This window comes from Lithobates pipiens, unplaced genomic scaffold, assembly GCF_037356315.1.
Source record: "Lithobates pipiens isolate NorthernLeopardFrog02 unplaced genomic scaffold, aLitPip1_a1.2 Scaffold_30, whole genome shotgun sequence".
NCBI classification, from domain to species: Eukaryota; Metazoa; Chordata; class Amphibia; order Anura; family Ranidae; genus Lithobates; species Lithobates pipiens.
In genome coordinates this window covers 67,147,957-67,164,890 of record NW_027507791.1, presented here as the reverse complement: position 1 = coordinate 67,164,890, position 16,934 = coordinate 67,147,957, and the positions used below count along the sequence as shown (strand labels likewise).

The window sequence follows — 16,934 nt, the reverse complement described above, 5'->3', positions numbered from 1 at the left end:
TGTGTAGGCTTTGAAGTGTTTGTATAGCCAAGATATTTATTTAGTTTTGAAATGGGTATGAACAGTTTTTTTTTATTTTTTTTATGCAATTGGGGAGATTTGTGTTCACTTTCTGTCCTGCAGACACAAAGGAAGGGGAATAAAATTTCTCCAAAGTGAGGGAAGTCTTCTTGTAGACTGATGTTACTGGGACAGGCATCCCCATTGAAAGCATTCACACCTGAGCGTAGCGTTTTTGAGCGTTTTGTCGTGCGTATTTGTGCATTTGCATACAGGGTTTTCTGGCGTTTTTGAGCTTTGGCCTTGAATGGGGCCTAAAGTGGTTGTAAAGGCAGAATTTTTTTTTTTTTTAATCTAAAAGCATCATGTAGATTAAGATAAGCCTTCTGTGTGCAGCAGCCCCCCCCCCCCCCCCACCCCAATACTTAGCTAAGCCCATCTCGGTTCAGTGATGTCCACGAGTGCTTCGGCTGTTTGGGACTCTCCCTCTTGATTGGCTGAGACGACAGCGCAGCACCATTGGATTCTACTGCTGTCAATCAAAGTCAGTCAATAAGGAGAGAGAGGGGGCAGGGCCAAACCCCACCTCAGTGTCTGAATGGACACACAGAGCTACAGCTCGGCTTGGGTGCCCCCATAGCAAGCTGCTTGCTGTAGGGGCACTCTTCAGGAGGGATGGGCCGGAGTGCCAGTGAGGGACCCGAAAAAAAGAGGATCTGTGCAAAACCACTTCATAGAGCAGGTAAGTATAACATGTTATTTTCAAAGAAAAAAAAAAAAAGACTTTATTCGACGTTCTTGTGATAGCCTACATTTTTGTATTTTCTCACTACTTTGGGACGAATAGGGGGTGTAAATGACTCCACTGTAAATAAATAAGTAGTCATAATAATTTTTAATGCGCCCCCGCCACTCTTGTTCTCGCCTGCAGAAGCGAATGCATAGGTAGGTCACGCCTGCATATGTAAAAGGTGTTCGCACCACACATGTGAGGTATCGCTGCGAACGTTATAGCGAGAGCAGCAATTGTAGTGCCTCCTCTGTAACTCTAAACTGGTCACCTGTAAAAAAAATTTTTTATAAAGCGCCCCAATGGAGATTTCTAGGTACTGTCGTTTGGTGCCATTTCACGAGTGCACGCAGTTGTAATGCGTGGCATGTTAGTTTTCTATTTACTCAGTGAAACATCTTTTACAGCTTACCAAAAAATTGGGTTATATATTGCATTTGCATTAAGATTCATTAAAGTGTATAAAATACTGTGACATAAAAGTATATACTGTATATATAAGTATATATATAATGTTTGGGGGTTCTGAGTAATTTTCTAGCAAAAAAATTATGATTTTTACATGTAGGAGTGAGAATTTTCAGAATCGGCCCTATAGGGAAGATAAACACACGTTTTTTTTTTTTTTTTAGGGTTCTCTAGTCTGAACTCCAGCGTTACCTTCAGTCTTGCACATTTTTACAGGCCTTTCTCCTGTATTGTAATTACTCTTATTTTTTTTTGTACGTTGTAAGCTTTCCACAATGCACATTAAAAGTTGCAGCATCTCTGATAGCATTGTAAACTTGCATGAAAGTCATCGGCACAAATTTAAAATAGGGAGATCTTTTGTTAAAGTCTCCAGATCAGACGCTCCATCTGATCTGGAGATGCTGCTGCCCTTTGTAGATAGGGAAAATCCTTATGTTAGCTACAACAAGACACACAGAGAGGGTGCGCCAGATTTGTGCATTACCACAATACCATTTATTGGAGTAACTCTGGGCAAACCGCTGAATTCATATTCAACAAATATGTGGGAGCTGTTTTACATACAGACTATTGGTATTTCTGTATATCCATTTCACACCACTCCACCACACAGCAGAGCCCTGTCTGTCTGGCTTGGTAGGTGGCCTAATTTTGCTCTGCTGCCGTTATGTAACACTTGCAGGGCCTTGGCTCTTCCCTATCATGTGATTCTAAATTGCAAGAAACAAAAGGCAGACTGATGAGCTGATCTTTCTGGCACTCTGCTCTCTACATCAGGGGCCTCCAGCCTTTCTAAGTAAAGGGCCAGTTTACTGACCTTCAGTCTTGGGTGGGGAGGAGGGGATGGGGTGGAATGTGGCCAGTGGGATTAAACGATGTCCCGACATCAGTGGGCATAAACAATGCCCCATCATTGGGTTTATTAGAAGAAAGAGGGCACCATCGTTGGTATCAATGGGACAAATAGGTGCAATCAATGGTATCCATACATGGAATCCCATCATTGCTGTCAGTTAATGTAATAGTGCCCCAAGGGCCAGATAAAGGCAGGAAAAGGGCCACATCTGACCCCTGGGCTGTGGTTTGGGGATAACTTCTCTACATCTATCAGCATTCTCCTTGTTTGCACATGCATACTGTAGCTTTGCTGAATGGTTTCATGTACTGCTTCTCTCTCCCAGTCAGTCCCAAAAGGCTGGTACAAACTCAGACTGAAGTACTTATACTGCTTGCATTTAAAATAATACATTTAATCTGTAACAATGAGTACAGAACTGCATTAATGTGTGCTTTAATAAAGATACTATTTCTTTGCACTGTTCAATATTATGCTTTTCTCATTGTTCATTTGTTTGTTGTCCTAGGTGTGAAAGTTGTGTCGAGCTACTTTTTGTTCGAGGGTCTGGTACTTGCCAGGAATGCAACACTCCCCTCCGGAAAACTAACTTTAGAGTGCAGCTCTTTGAAGACCCCACAATTGATAAAGAAGTGGAAATCCGCAAAAAGATCATAAAAATGTGAGTATATTTTCGCTTATTACCTTCATGGACCAGGTAGAAATAATATATTTAGGATGTTACTGTATCTAACATGATCCTGTTCTACATAGCAATAGTACATGCCTAGACACTTTGCTGTCGCTTGTTAAATATAGCTTTTCAGTCATCACCTATATTTAGGGTGACACCAGTGGTGGACAGCAGATAGACTGTTCTGGGAGTTGCAGTTATACATGGAGCTTTTTATTGCTGCACTAATGGAAAGTTGCCCAGTGGTGCAAACTACCATGTCTGTGCTCCGTTGTTTTGTTTCTGTTGCCATTAGGCTGGACCTACTCTACTCAGACTTTTCTGCTTTGGGCTCCAAATTTAAGTGGTTCTAAAGGTAAAACGTTTTTTACTCCAATGCATTTATTAGCATTACAACATGATATGCTCCCCCACCTCTCTAAATACTTACCTCAGTCCTCACTCAATTCAGCGCTGTGCCCAGGTGCATCTCTTCTCTCCCCTCTCCCTCTACTTGCAGGAACTGAGGCAGCAACTGTTGGCTCCTGCTGCTGTCAATCAAATGAGGAGGGAGTTGGTTTGAGCTGTACTCTGTGTGTGTCTATAAATGCAGCCCGCACATCTGCCTCTTGCTATTCTATGATGGCAGACACAGAAGAGGAGGAGCCAACAGCGCTGGCGGGGTACCCCAGATAAGGAGGTTCGGGACCAGGTAAATGTAATATAAAGATGAAAGTAGAAAAAATACTTCCTTATTGAGGAATGCCATATAAAAAGACAGAAAAACACAGTTGTGGGACAGCAACACTGTCTGCATCCTTCATCTTCACACAATGAGCAGCGGATTGGATCTATGAGTGATGAAGATATTAATGTACCCAGTGGGTGAAAGAAGATAAATGATAACTTTCTGGTGGATGGCGAGTTTTTCTCTTTCATCAAGATACAGTTGCCTCTCATAGTGGGGTGGCCCAGATGCTGTGTCCAGTGAGAGACCTTGCATCCAAAACACTTGGATGTGTTGGCATTAAGTGGTGGCTGTATCTCTGTAATTTGGAGCCTGCACCTGCTGGGCAGGTATTATTCACCTTCTTGTACAAGCTGCCCAAAGTTCTTTTAGCTTAGTGACAATCTTTTTTTTAGGTGAATTTTTCACTGACTTTGGCAATTTTAGAGGGAATTAGATAAAATATGCATAAGCAGAAATGACCTTTAGTGGCTGTAAACGTCATCTCCGCATCATCTGCATGGAGTCATTACAGGAACAAAAGAGCTCCACTGTCAGAAACCATGAAACAGACTGAGACAGAAGTACAATCAAATCATACTTGTTTATTAATAAAAATAAAAAGATAAATAGAAAAAGCATAGTCAAGCATAGCCAGAGTCCAGTAGCCAGATCGGGTAGTCAGCCAGTCCAAAGTTCATAAATCAGATCGGGTAACCAGCCAGTCCAGAAGTCAGGGATCCGAGGAGAGCAACTGCAAGCAGGATAAGAAGCCAGGAGGAATGTCCGCAAGCCAGTCTTGAAACAAACAGCAGGAGATGGTTCCTTGTGATGTGACCAACGTGAAGGCAAAGGAGAAATGAGCTGGAAGGCTTTAAATAGGCAGGTCAGACGAGCATCATCGGGAACAGCTGGTAACTGTGGAAAGAGAAGAGAGCTGGCAATTAGCCGACAGCTGAGCGGCCAGCCCAGAGGAGGAAGGGCTAAGCCAGCCCTGACAGTACCCCCCCCCCCCCATGACCCCTCTCCCTCGGAGGGCCACCGGGCTTGAGGGGAAACAGTCTATGGAACTCGCGGAGGATGACAGGGGCATGTACATCAGAGGATGAAACCCTCCTGACCGTACCCCTTCCAATGCACCAGGTACTGTATGCGCCCACGGAACCTACGGGAGTCAACAATGGATTGTACCTCATACTCCTCGTGGTTCTCAACCTGAATAGGGTGAGGACGTGGCACCGAGGTGGTAAATCGGTTACAGACCAACGGTTTCAATAAGGAGACATGAAACACATTTGAGATGCGCATACTAGGAGGAAGGTCCAACGCGTAAGCTAGTGGGTTAATCCTGCGAAGGATACGGAAAGGCCCAATAAACCGAGGTGCAAACTTCAGTGAGGGAACACGAAGCTGGAGGTTGCGAGATGATAGCCAGACCCTGTCCCCTGTCTGTACCTATCAGCATGACGCAAATCCTCCGGGACTTGTACCCAAGTGGAACGAAGACCACGGAAATGCTCCTCTAATGCAGGAATACTCTGCGGAACAAACGAGTCAGGCAACATGGAAGGTTGGAAAACATAATTCGCCATAAATGGAGACAATCGGGAGGCAGAATTCAAGGCGTTGTTGTGAGAAAACTCTGCCCAAGGTAATAGGTCAGACCAGTTGTTATGATTGTCAGAAATATAGCAACGTAGGAATTGCTCCAAGGACTGATTGGCTCGTTCTGCAGCCCCATTAGACTTGCGGGTGATACGCAGAAGAGAACGCAAGCTGGATTCCCAACTGTGCACAAAAGGCTTGCCAGAACCGGGAGACAAACTGACTGCCCCTGTCCGAGACTATCACCTTGGGTTGCCCATGTAAGCGACAGATCTCCCGAGCAAAAATGGAAGCCAGTTCCTTAGAGGTGGGCAACTTCTTAAGTGGAATACAATGACACATCTTTGAGAACCGGTCAACCACCATAAGGATAACAGTGTTGCCTTGGGAGTTGGGCAATTCCACAATGAAATCCATAGACAGGTGAGTCCAGGGCCTCTCTCCATTGGGTATGGGTTGTAGGAAGCCCACTGGAAGGTGTCGTGGAGTCTTACTCTGAGCACACACGGGACAGGCAGCTACGAAAGCAGTAACATCAGCCCGTAGACTAGGCCACCAGAATTGTTGGGAGATTGCCCAAATGAGTTGGAGACCAACTCTGTGGGTTACCGTCCTTTCTGATCATATCAGTCAGAGGCTTGACCAGAGACGCAAAGTTACGAATAAACTTCCGATAGTAGTTGGCAAAGCCCAGGAAACGCTGCAGAGGACGTAAACCCACGGGTCGAGGCCACTGTAGGACTGCCGAAAGTTTCTCTGGGTCCATAGAAAAACCAGCAGTGGAAATGACATAGCCCAGGAATGTAACCTGTTCACGATGGAACTCGCACTTCTCCAGTTTACAATAGAGATTGTTCTCTCTTAGTTTCTGAAGTACATCTGTGTGGTGGCTTTCCAGGGACTTGGAAAATATGAGGATATCATCGAGATAAACCACCACACACAATTGCAACAAATCTCGGAGGACATCGTTAATAAATTCCTGGAAAACTGCCGGGGCATTACAAAGGTTAAAAGGCATTACCAGGTATTCATAATGGCCTGTTCTGGTATTAAACGCAGTTTTCCACTCGTCGCCCTCCTTAATGCGCACGAGATTGTATGTCCCTCTCAGGTCAAGCTTCGTGAAAACCATTGCTCCCTTGAGGCGGTCAAATAACTCTATAATCAATGGAAACGGGTAGGCATTCTTAACCACTTTCAGACCGGACCAATTTGCTGGTCAAAGACCAGACCACTTTTTGCGATTCGGCACTGCGTCGCTTTAACTGACAATTGCGCGGTCGTGCGACGTGGCTCCCAAACAAAATTGACGTCCTTTTTTTCCCACAAATAAAAGAATAGAAAAGCCAGATTAGACTTTGCCAAAAAACATCTAAAAAAGCCAGACCAGTTCTGAAAAAGCATTGAAATGGAGGAAACCAATATTAATCTGTACCAGAATGACTGGAAGAAACAAGTGTGCAGAGGGCTTGGAACAGCTCATGATCCTAAGCACACAATGTCATCTGTAAAACATGATAGAGGTAGTGTGATGGCATGGGCATGCATGTCTTCCAGTGGCACTGGGTCATTGGTATTTATTGATGATGTGACAGAAGCAGCCAGATGAATTCTGTAATGTTTAGAGATATACTGCCCTGACCCCTATACACCCCGGCAGGAGGGGAGGTGGCACCTCTCCCGCCGCCAATAACGTTGATCTCACGGTGAATCTGCTGCAGAGACCACCATTATGGTTTACAGAACCGCCGCCTGAAGAGATGATACTTCGGTTATGGCAGCAGCTGCTGCCATTACCGAGATATCCCTTTTCAAAAAAGGGACGTACATCGTTGTGCGGCGGTCGGTAAGTGGTTAAACAAAAACTAGAACCCTTGCATTGGGGCCCCCTTCACTGTAAGGGTTAAATGATAATTGTATCTAGAGATAAAGGAATAGGCAGCTATGGTTACTTTATTCCTCACTCCCCTGGCAGCTAACACTCTTCTCTGGATGTGTGGGCGGGTCCTTGCACACATTGCAGGACTGCTGGTCCTCCATTGTACCTGATGTTGAAATGCATGCAACCTGCAAAGGAAAGCAACTTCTGGGAACCGGTCATTCAACATGGAGGAATTTTGCAGTAGTGAGTAATAGGATAAATGCAGCTGCTTATTCCTCTACCCTTCGATAAAAAGAACATTTAACCTTTGCAGTGCAGAGGGGGCCCACTACAAGGGTCATTTTTTTTCTTAACCTGGAGTTGAGCCATGAAGTTGTTTTGTTATTTTGCCTTGCCTGGACGAAGCACAAGTTTGCTTTCACATCCAATCAGATGCTACCTTTCAGTTTTGTAGCAGCACTGGAAAGATGAAAGAGAGTATTGGATATCTCTGGGAGACTTCTGTCAGCTACGTGTGTGATTGAGGGCCAAGAGAATGTCTGTCTATAAAAGCTATTGAGTTTCAGTCCATGGAGGGGCCACATCGATCTCCAAGTTCAGTCACTTTCATGCAGTATTCTAAATTTACCTCTACATGTATAAATCTGCCAGAGGGTGAAATGCACATAAATATGTGAAAGATTATCCAGGTTCATGTAACGTACTAGACTGTAAATACTTCTATTATACCTGTGTGTGAAAACCCAGGTCTTCTCAGGATTTTACGGTAATATAAGGTTGGAATGATCTAAGAAAAGAAGGGCTGTAATGCATCCTGTAGTGTTTTTCCTTTCATCTGACAAATAGCACTAGGTAGTAACACCTCACGTTGAGAAAATATAATAAAACAAATTTATATCGATCAGACGTCCATTAGCTAGCACGGATGTTGCTGAATTATTGAATTATGCTTAAATTTCTCTTTTTTGTTAGATTTAATAAGCGTGAAGAAGAATTTCCATCTCTGAGAGAATACAACGATTTTTTGGAAGAAATTGAAGAAATAGGTAGGTGTGGTGTTGTAGAATAAAAAATATATTTCTACTAGCTTTTACTAAACATCTCCTAAAACAGGTTTGTCCATTTTGGGTGAACAGAAAGAGGCTAAACCCTCTGTTGGGTTTGGACTGGTGACAACAGCACTGACGTAACTCCATTTCTTTCTTGAGCTTTCCTTAGAAATATGTGGTGAATGGAGCTGGGTCAAGTCATAAAATGTAATGGTCCTCCAAAGCCATGCCATGAAATATCTAAATCTCACTGCTTAGGGAGAGTTTGATAACTACATTCTTACCCCAGTTTTATAGGCCAAACCTTTTGTATAACCATTAAAGCCAAAATGTAGACAAATGAGAACTTTTTTTAATTGCAGTTATTCCTTAACCCCTTGTCTGCCAACATATGCTTATAAATGTTCTGATATTTGCGTCTGCTGCAGCCCTGACTTTAGTATTATTCTTTTTCAGGCAGCGATCAGATGGCGGTGGTTCCCAGGTCCTCCCATTTTTCTCGGGAATCTGGGACTGGGGTAACATGCTACAATGTAAAGGGCAGGAGGAGCTTGGGGGAGCATCTGTTCGGGTAGTGACATGTATTATGTCACTTCTGATTTCAGAGCTGTCTTTTCCCAGCTACTGTAGCCAGGGAAGCAGCTAATGAAGCACAATATGTGCTTGATTAGCTGCAGGGGAGACCCCTTATGTCTCCATAAAAATGACATGTCACTAGTTCATGCTATAGCATAGAGGGCTTGTTATTATTATTATACAGGATTTATATAGCGCCAACAGTTTACACAGCGCTTTAAAATATTAAAGGGAGACAATACAGTTATAATACAATAAAATACAAGAGGATTAAGAGGGGATTATTATTAGCTCAGTTTTAGAGAGATTTAACTTAAGGAAGTAGTGCGACATCCATTGTTAGCTCCATTGTAATATCAATAAAATTGAATGAAAACACATGAAAAAGAGTTCAAGTAAATATAATATAATAAAAATAGAAAATTGAAATCCCGTGTACACAATTGAATGAAAAAAAACACATTAAGGTCTCACACCTATGTAAAAATTAAAATGCACTGCATGTGAGGTATGGCTGTGAGCGTCGGATTGAGAGCAATAACTCTTGAACTATAATTCATGATTAACTCTCAATTGATAACCTATAAAGTCTTTTAAAATGTCGGTTAATTTTGGGTACAAATGTTTTTCACACTTTCAAGGGCACATGCAATTTTAAGGCTTGATATGTTTGATATCTATTTACTTGATGCAACCTCATCTTTATTCTACCAAAAAAATGGGTATTACAGTATGTTTGCACAAAAACTCCCCCCCCCCCTCTGAAAATATGTACTTAAAAAAAAAAAACAGTTGAGCCAATATTGTGTGATATAGGAAATTTGCAAATGCCATTTCATTCTACAGGGTCTCTGCTTTTATAAAATATATAATGTTTGCGAACAAAAATATGCAGATTTTGTGTGTGTGAAAAATGAAAAAATTGACCCAGTAGAAAAATAAAGATGGCCCCCATGATTTTTTAATAAAGTGGAACTTCACTCAGTGAATCAACAATGACAATTTTAATCCTAATGCTGCTAGCATTAGTAAATAGCTAAGAAAGTATATCATATATACTTGTTTTAAACTTTTTTTTTGGTTACATTTCTTCAATTAATTCCTGGTTTCCAGGCCTAGGCAAATTATGTCCTATATCCCAGGAGTCTTCAGGAGGGGAGGAGAGGCTTTCTCAGTTAAGCATACCACCCTGCCTGCATACTGTACCTGAGGAGCTAAGGGAGGGCAGATGGATTGCAGGAATCATCTGTCCTTTAGAAATGCTGGGGGGGGGGTGTATTTCTAAGTGATTTCTCTGCAAAATAAAGCACAAAGACATGGATTTATGTGGAAATTAGCTTTGAGTATTAAAAATGTATTAAATATTAACAATGAATTAAATTGCATTTTTTGTTTGTGGTGCTCAGATGGAGTGTAGTTCCACTTCAATGTGGTCTCTTCCCCAGGGTACATGTAGTACTTTGTCCCATCTTCCTTGGTGGTGTTTAGCTTTGAGGTGGAGCCGGGTGCCCTCTTCAACCCTCCATAGCCATCCAACAACGCACTTAGCAAGGAGAAGGCCACTTTGACCTTTCCCTGTCTCCAAACACATGCCTGAGATAAGTTCGCTCACAAGGAGGGCAGTGGAGGGAGGGTGGACGTGTCGGCTAAAATGTCTGATTTTATATCTATCCTTAGCCAACACTTAGGGAGAGGGTACAAAGTACTACATGTATGAAACAAACAAAAAATGTAAAAAAAAAAAAAAAGGGAGAATTCTCAAAAAAAATAATTAAATCTAACGAATGTAACAAAAACATTCCTAAAATTAGTTTCCTGTAAACTCTTGTTAATGTGATGCCAGTAAACAGACTTGAAAAATCGTAAGGCCTGAGTGAGCAGAGGGATAACCTCATCCCTGCACTGCTTCTCGTTCATTATTCAGTTACAAGCTGGGACTGTTTGCGGATCTTGCTGTATCCCTAATGGTGGTCGCAGACCTGGCTGTGTTGTATGGCAGGGAAGGCTGGATTAGAAATGCGGTAGCAGAAAGTTACAGTACCTTTAGCTGGTTTAGCAGTTTCCATATCTGTTATGTATGTATTAGCTTGGATATCTGATTTTAGACGATGCAGGAGTTATGGATGGACTGACTGAACTGTTTTGTGGGTTTGTTAGCGCTGGTGTTTGCTGTGTTGCTCACCCTTCATTTGAGATCCCCCAGTGATCTCAGATTCCACTGATAAACAATTATTATATGATTGTTATACTGGCCATACAATTCTTTTCTTGGAGTCCATCAAGGGACACAGGTCCCACCCCTCTAAGATTATGATCTACTTCAAACATTGATTTTCTAAATATTTAGGAATTATGAGGAGGTTATACTTTGCTGGCCAACAGCTTTTTTTTGGTTTGCCAGTGTCATGCTCCCCCCAAAGGTGGCAGTGAAGCCCAATAGTCTGAGGCTCCACAGATCCTGTGTCCCTAGTTGAGTTCCAAGAAAAGGATTTTACAGTAATAAAAATAATTTTACGACTTGCCTGTCCTAATGCTCATGTCACTGATCTTTGCTCCCTTGAAGAGCTATGGTGGGTAAAAAAAATCTTCAGCGTCCGACTGTTTCTGGTGTGTTGGATGCCTTGACCCCCTGCGTGATGTGGTTTTACCCACCAGCCCATATGCCACTACATTGCAGAGGGGTACATCCTGGGCTTCTGACATAACTAGATGTGTCACATGCTAAACATTTTTTGGCAGCGATTTGCATTTTTTTTTTTTTTTTATTGAACTTTATGATCACTTTAATACCTAGCAACACAACTGCAGGAAATGTAATGTCACACCTGATATATATTTTTTTAATGTATATTCAATTCTAAATTCACTTTTTTTTTTCCCCAGTGTTCAACTTGACCAACAATGTTGATCTTGACAACACCAAAAAAAAGATCGATATGTACCAAAAGCTGAACAAAGATACCATCGTAAGAAACAAAATAAAATTGGTTAGTATTGTATCATATATTAAGCTTTTACTGTTTGACTTTTATCTTTTAGCTATTACAAGCAATGGTCACTAGGAACTGACTTGGCAAGGCTGAAATATTGAATTGCTAATGATGGCATAGCTGGGAATGGCAATGTTCTGATAATGCAACTTTTCATGTAGGATCAAAGGATCAGCTAGCTGTGTTCCTTTCTTTTATTTTGTTCAATGATTTCAAGTACTGTGCATGGCTTAAGTATTGCCTGATGATGATTCAAAATAAGGAATAATACCTACTTGTCTACATGATTTTTTTTCACTTTTTAATTTTCCAGGTCAGATTAGGCCATGCTCCTCAACACAAAGGCATTAAGTCTGAATATTGTTTGATATGTGCATTGTGTATACTTTAGGTCACTTTCAAGCTGACATGTACAAGAATGAAAAATAAAATTCTTATTGGTTGTTGTATATAGCAAAAACACTTCTTTCTGTGGTCATAAAATATTTACAATAATCCTTAGTGAATGAAGGGCTTACATGATGACAATTAAAGCACTGTCATGTCATCCTTATGTGCTGCATTTTTTTTCTTTAAAGTAGATCTAAGCTCAATTACTAAAATCCAATGTAGGCTTTAAAATGTTAGTGTAATTTGAAGTTGTTTTCAGTATTGTGTAACTTTTAGTAAAATACTAGGTGGTAATGCTATGAAGGTCCTTGTTCAGACACTGTTTTGGTATGGCAAGTGTTTTACAGTTGTTGTCCTGCATTGTCACCCTGTCACATGTGTTGCTAATGGAGAATGTAAGTGGTTGTGCTGACAAAGTGCCACACAAGCACTGGTGTCCGTCTTGGGAAGATGACCCCGAGCAATGATGTATAGCTGTTACAGGAGCGGGTGCATGTAGACAGGAAGTGATTGAAAGACTTCTGCAACACTGTGTACAACAGAGGATGCATAAAATCTTTAAATTAAAAAAATCTTTAAATCTTTAACTCGATCTCCTCCGCTCCTCTTCCTGTTGGGGTACCCTAAGGTTCTGCCCTTGGGCCCCTCCTATTCTGTCTATACCTCTTCCCTGGGCCAGTTGGTAAACTCCCATGGTTTCCAATACCACCTCTATGCCGACAACACCCAGATATATCTCTCCACTCCTCAACTCACCCCCTCAATCTCCTCACAGATCTCCAACTTACTGAATGACATATCAGTATGGATGTCACACCACTTCCTCAAACTCAATCTTTCTAAAACAGCTTGTTATATTTCCTCCTTCACCCCCCCCCCCCCTCACCATTAACATCAACAAGACAACCATTGGTCCCTCCACACAAGCCAGAGTCCTGGGTGTAATCCTCGACTCTGACCTTTCCTTTAGCCCCCATATCCAATCACTGGCTAAATCCTGCCGCCTTCACCTCTGCAACATCTCCAGAATTCGACCCTTCCTGACTAAGGACACCACAAAGCAACTCGTTGATTATTTATTTCCCGCCATGACTACTGCAACTCTCTCCTTAATGGCCTTCCCTTAAGCAGGCTATCCCCCCTTCAGTCTATTATGAATGCTGCTGCTAGACTAATACACCTCACTAATCGATCCGTGACTGCTTCTCCTCTCTGCCAATCCTTTTACTGGCTTCCCCTACCCCACCGTGTAAAATTCAAAATGCTATCCATAACATACAAAGCCATCCACAACATCGCCCCCATCTACATCACCAACCTCATCTGCAGTTATCGCCCCAAATCGTCCCCTCCGCTCCTCCGAGGACCTCCTGCTTTCTAGCGCCCTTGTTACCTCCTTCCATGCTCCCCTTCAAGACTTCTCCAGAGCCTCTCCCATCCTCTGGAACTGCCTGCCCCAGTCTGTTCGATCAGCCCCTACCCTGTCCACCTTCAGGAGTTCCCTGAAAACTCATTTATTCAGGAAAGCCTATCCCACACCCACCTAACTGTCCCCGAGCCACCCCCATCATATCATTATCTGCAGCTATTACCTTTTGTACCACCACCCCCTCCCTTTAGAATGTAAGCTCTACGAGTGGGGACCTCCTGTACCTTTTTGTATTGTACTGTAATTGTGTTGTCCCCCCCTATACATTGTAAAGCGATGAGTAAACTGTTGGCGCTATATAAATCGTGAAGAATAATAATACAAAAAAAAAATTGCGTTTGTTTTTTAAATGGCTGTTATTTATGATGTGCAATACCAACCTAATTGTCAGTCAGTTAGGGCATCTACATTACCCATCTTCCTCCTTTATATGGTTTTGTTAATTAAGTAGTCTCATGCTTTTAGTTAGTGCAGACCTCTCTTATGAGACTACTGGGCTTGATGTTTGAGATGATCAGAAATGTAAAATCTGGCACATAACTATATGATCAAGGATGGTCTAGTCTAGTGCATTGATTTCTCAAGCTATGTTAATTTGTCTTTCCTGTTGATATAGAGCTGCTAGTCAAACTGTGTTACTGTAACTAATATTTATAATTGCTGTAGTGAATTTTGCATCCAAATGACCTATAAAGTATCTCTTATGTAATCTGAAGCATCATTCAGAAACTATATTCGTGTGTGTGTGTGTGTGTGTATATATATATATATATATATATATATATATATAATTTGTAGTAATAGATGGTAAAGATATTAATAAACCTGTTTATCTCATGACATAGACTAGGGAGCAGGAAGAGTTAGAAGAGGCCCTGGAAGTTGAGAAACAAGATAATGAGCAGAGAAGGCTTCTTATACAGAAGGAAGAACTATTTCAGCAAAAGATGAAGAGGAAGAATAAGCAGGACTTGTTGGATCAGCTGGTAAATATGTGTCTCATTATTGTCATAAACATAGTCTTTGCTTTTGAGGCTGGATTCACACTATAGTGATGTCAGTCATTGCATTTGATTCTCACCTCATTGCTGCGCAGATCAGATAAGATGTCTGCGAGATGCAGATTCAGCCATACAGGTTGTATGGCTGAATTTGCATCGTTTCGGACCAAAATGGTGCAGGACCCTTTTTTTTGGTCCACACTGGAATCAGATCGCATGGGGGTTGACAACCAATGCAATCCGATTCCTGCACCATTTGACAGTTCTGGGGCTGTCATTAACCACTTGAGCCCCAGAAGGATTTACCCCCTTAACGACTTCAATACAGGGAATTTTCATCCCCTTCCTGCCCAGGCCAGTTTTCAGCTTTCAGCACTGTAACATTTTGAATGACAATTGCGTGGTCATGCGGTGTTGTATCCAAATGAAATTAAATAAATATCCCAATTAAAAAAAAAAAAAAAAAAAAAAAGTTTAGGCCGATATGTATTCTTCTACATATTTTTGGTTAAAGCGTATATTGAAGTTATAGTGCCTACAAAATAGGTTATTGATTTATGGCATTTTTGTTATTATTATTTTTTTTACTAGTAATTGCAGCGATCTGCAATTTTTATTGGGAGTGTGACATTGCGGCGGACACATTGGACACTTTTGACACTATTTTGAGACCATTGACAATTGTACAGCGATCAGTTCTATAAATAGGCACTGATTACTGTGTAAATGTCACTGGTAGGGAAGGGGTCAACACTGGGGGGCGATCAAGGGGTTAAATGGGTTACCAAGGGAGTGACTGTGGGGGTATGGGACTGACTAGGGAAGGAGACTGATCGTGTTCCTATATACTAGGAACACACGATCTGTCTCCTCTTCCTTGACAGGACGTGGATCTGTGTGTTTATCTGTGATGAGCAAATGCGGGTGCCCGGAGGACATCGCAGCTGCCAGGCACGCGCATCGGCTCCCGAGTGATGCGGCGGGCGTGCACCCCCTAAAACGTAGGGAAGCCGAGGACGTCATATGACGCCCGCCCAGGATGGCAGAGCCACTCTGCGGGCTTCATATTAGACTGGCTGTGCTGCTTTAACTGGTAATTGCGCTGTCATGCGCGGCAATGCAATGCTGTGTACCCAAACAAAGGTGGCGTATTTTTTTTCCCCATAATGAGTTTTCTTTTGGTGGTATTGATCTCCTCTGGGATTTTTATTTTTTGCGATTCTAAATTTTGAACAAAAAATATTTTCTACTTTTTGTTATAAAAAATATCCAATAAACTCAATTTTAGTCACACATTTAGGCCAAAATGTATTCCGCCACATGTGTTGGGTAAAACAAATTTCAATAAGCGTATATTTATTGGTTTGTGCAAAAGTTATAGCATCTACAAACTATAGTACATTTACTGGAATTTACGCAGCTTTTAGTTTATGACTGCCTATATCATTTCTTGGTGTGCTAAAATGGCAGGGCAGTACAACCCCCCCCCAATTGCCCCTTCTTGGAAAGTAGGGGGGTAAATGATTGATTTCACTCACTACCTATCACAGTTTCGGAGGCCATGAAATTCCAATATAGCACAACCCCCCCCCCCAAATGAAATTTTGGAAAGTAGACACCCCAAGCTATTTGCTGAGAGGCATGTTGAGTCCATGGGATATTTTATATTTTGATACAAGTTTTGGGAATATAACAAAAATGTTTTATTTTTTTACACTAAATTATCTATTGCTCACACATGCGATGGATATATGTAGAATTACACCCCAAAATGCATTCTGCTGCTTCTCTTGAGTATGGGGATATCATGTGTGTGAGATTTTTTTGGGAGCCTAGCCACGTACAGGACCCAGAAAACCAATTCCGCCTTCAGGATTTCTAGGGCATACATTTTTGACTTCACTCCTCCCTACCTATCACAGTTTCATAGGGCATGAAATGCCAAGGGAGCTTAACCCCCCCCCCCTCCCAAATTAACCCATTTTGGAAAGTACACACCCCACAATATTTGCTGAGAGTCATGTTGAGTATTTTGCAGATCTTGCTTTTTGTCACAAAGTTTTGAAAATGTAAAAAAGAAAACATTTTCCTTTTCCTTTCTTCATTTTCAAAAACAAATGAGAGCTGCAAAATACCCACCATGCCTCTTAGCAAATACCTTGGGTATCTACTTTCCAAAATGGGGTCATCTGGGGGGGTTTTGCGCTATCTTGGCATTTCATGGCCTATGAAACTGGGATAGGTAGGGAGGAGTGAAATCAAAAAATTTATTTATTTTTATTTTATTTTTTTGTATTATCGTTTTGTAATTTGCAAATCAAATTGGCATGTATTTGACTTGTTTTAAAGTGTTGTAAATCAAAAACTGGTGTAAATAAAAGTTATGAATATATATATAAAAAAAAAAATTATATATACTGACGCATAGGGGCAAGGGGCCCCTAATGTTCACCCCTGCCCCCATGCTCCGGCATATATGCACTTTTTTTTTGTTTTAACTGTGGTGGTGAAAT

At 41.6% G+C, this 16,934-nt stretch overlaps 1 protein-coding gene across 1 annotated transcript in view; it reads left to right on the top strand.

Annotated features, from left to right (window-relative positions):
* The window catches only part of MNAT1 (MNAT1 component of CDK activating kinase), a 254,207-nt gene that overhangs the window by 71,317 nt on the left and 165,956 nt on the right, over positions 1-16,934 (top strand). The window contains exons 2-5 of the mRNA XM_077464379.1: positions 2,626-2,778; positions 7,959-8,032; positions 11,495-11,598; positions 14,266-14,406. Of these exons, the coding sequence (XP_077320505.1) occupies positions 2,626-2,778; positions 7,959-8,032; positions 11,495-11,598; positions 14,266-14,406 (472 nt within the window). The remainder of the gene's footprint in view (positions 1-2,625; positions 2,779-7,958; positions 8,033-11,494; positions 11,599-14,265; positions 14,407-16,934) is intronic.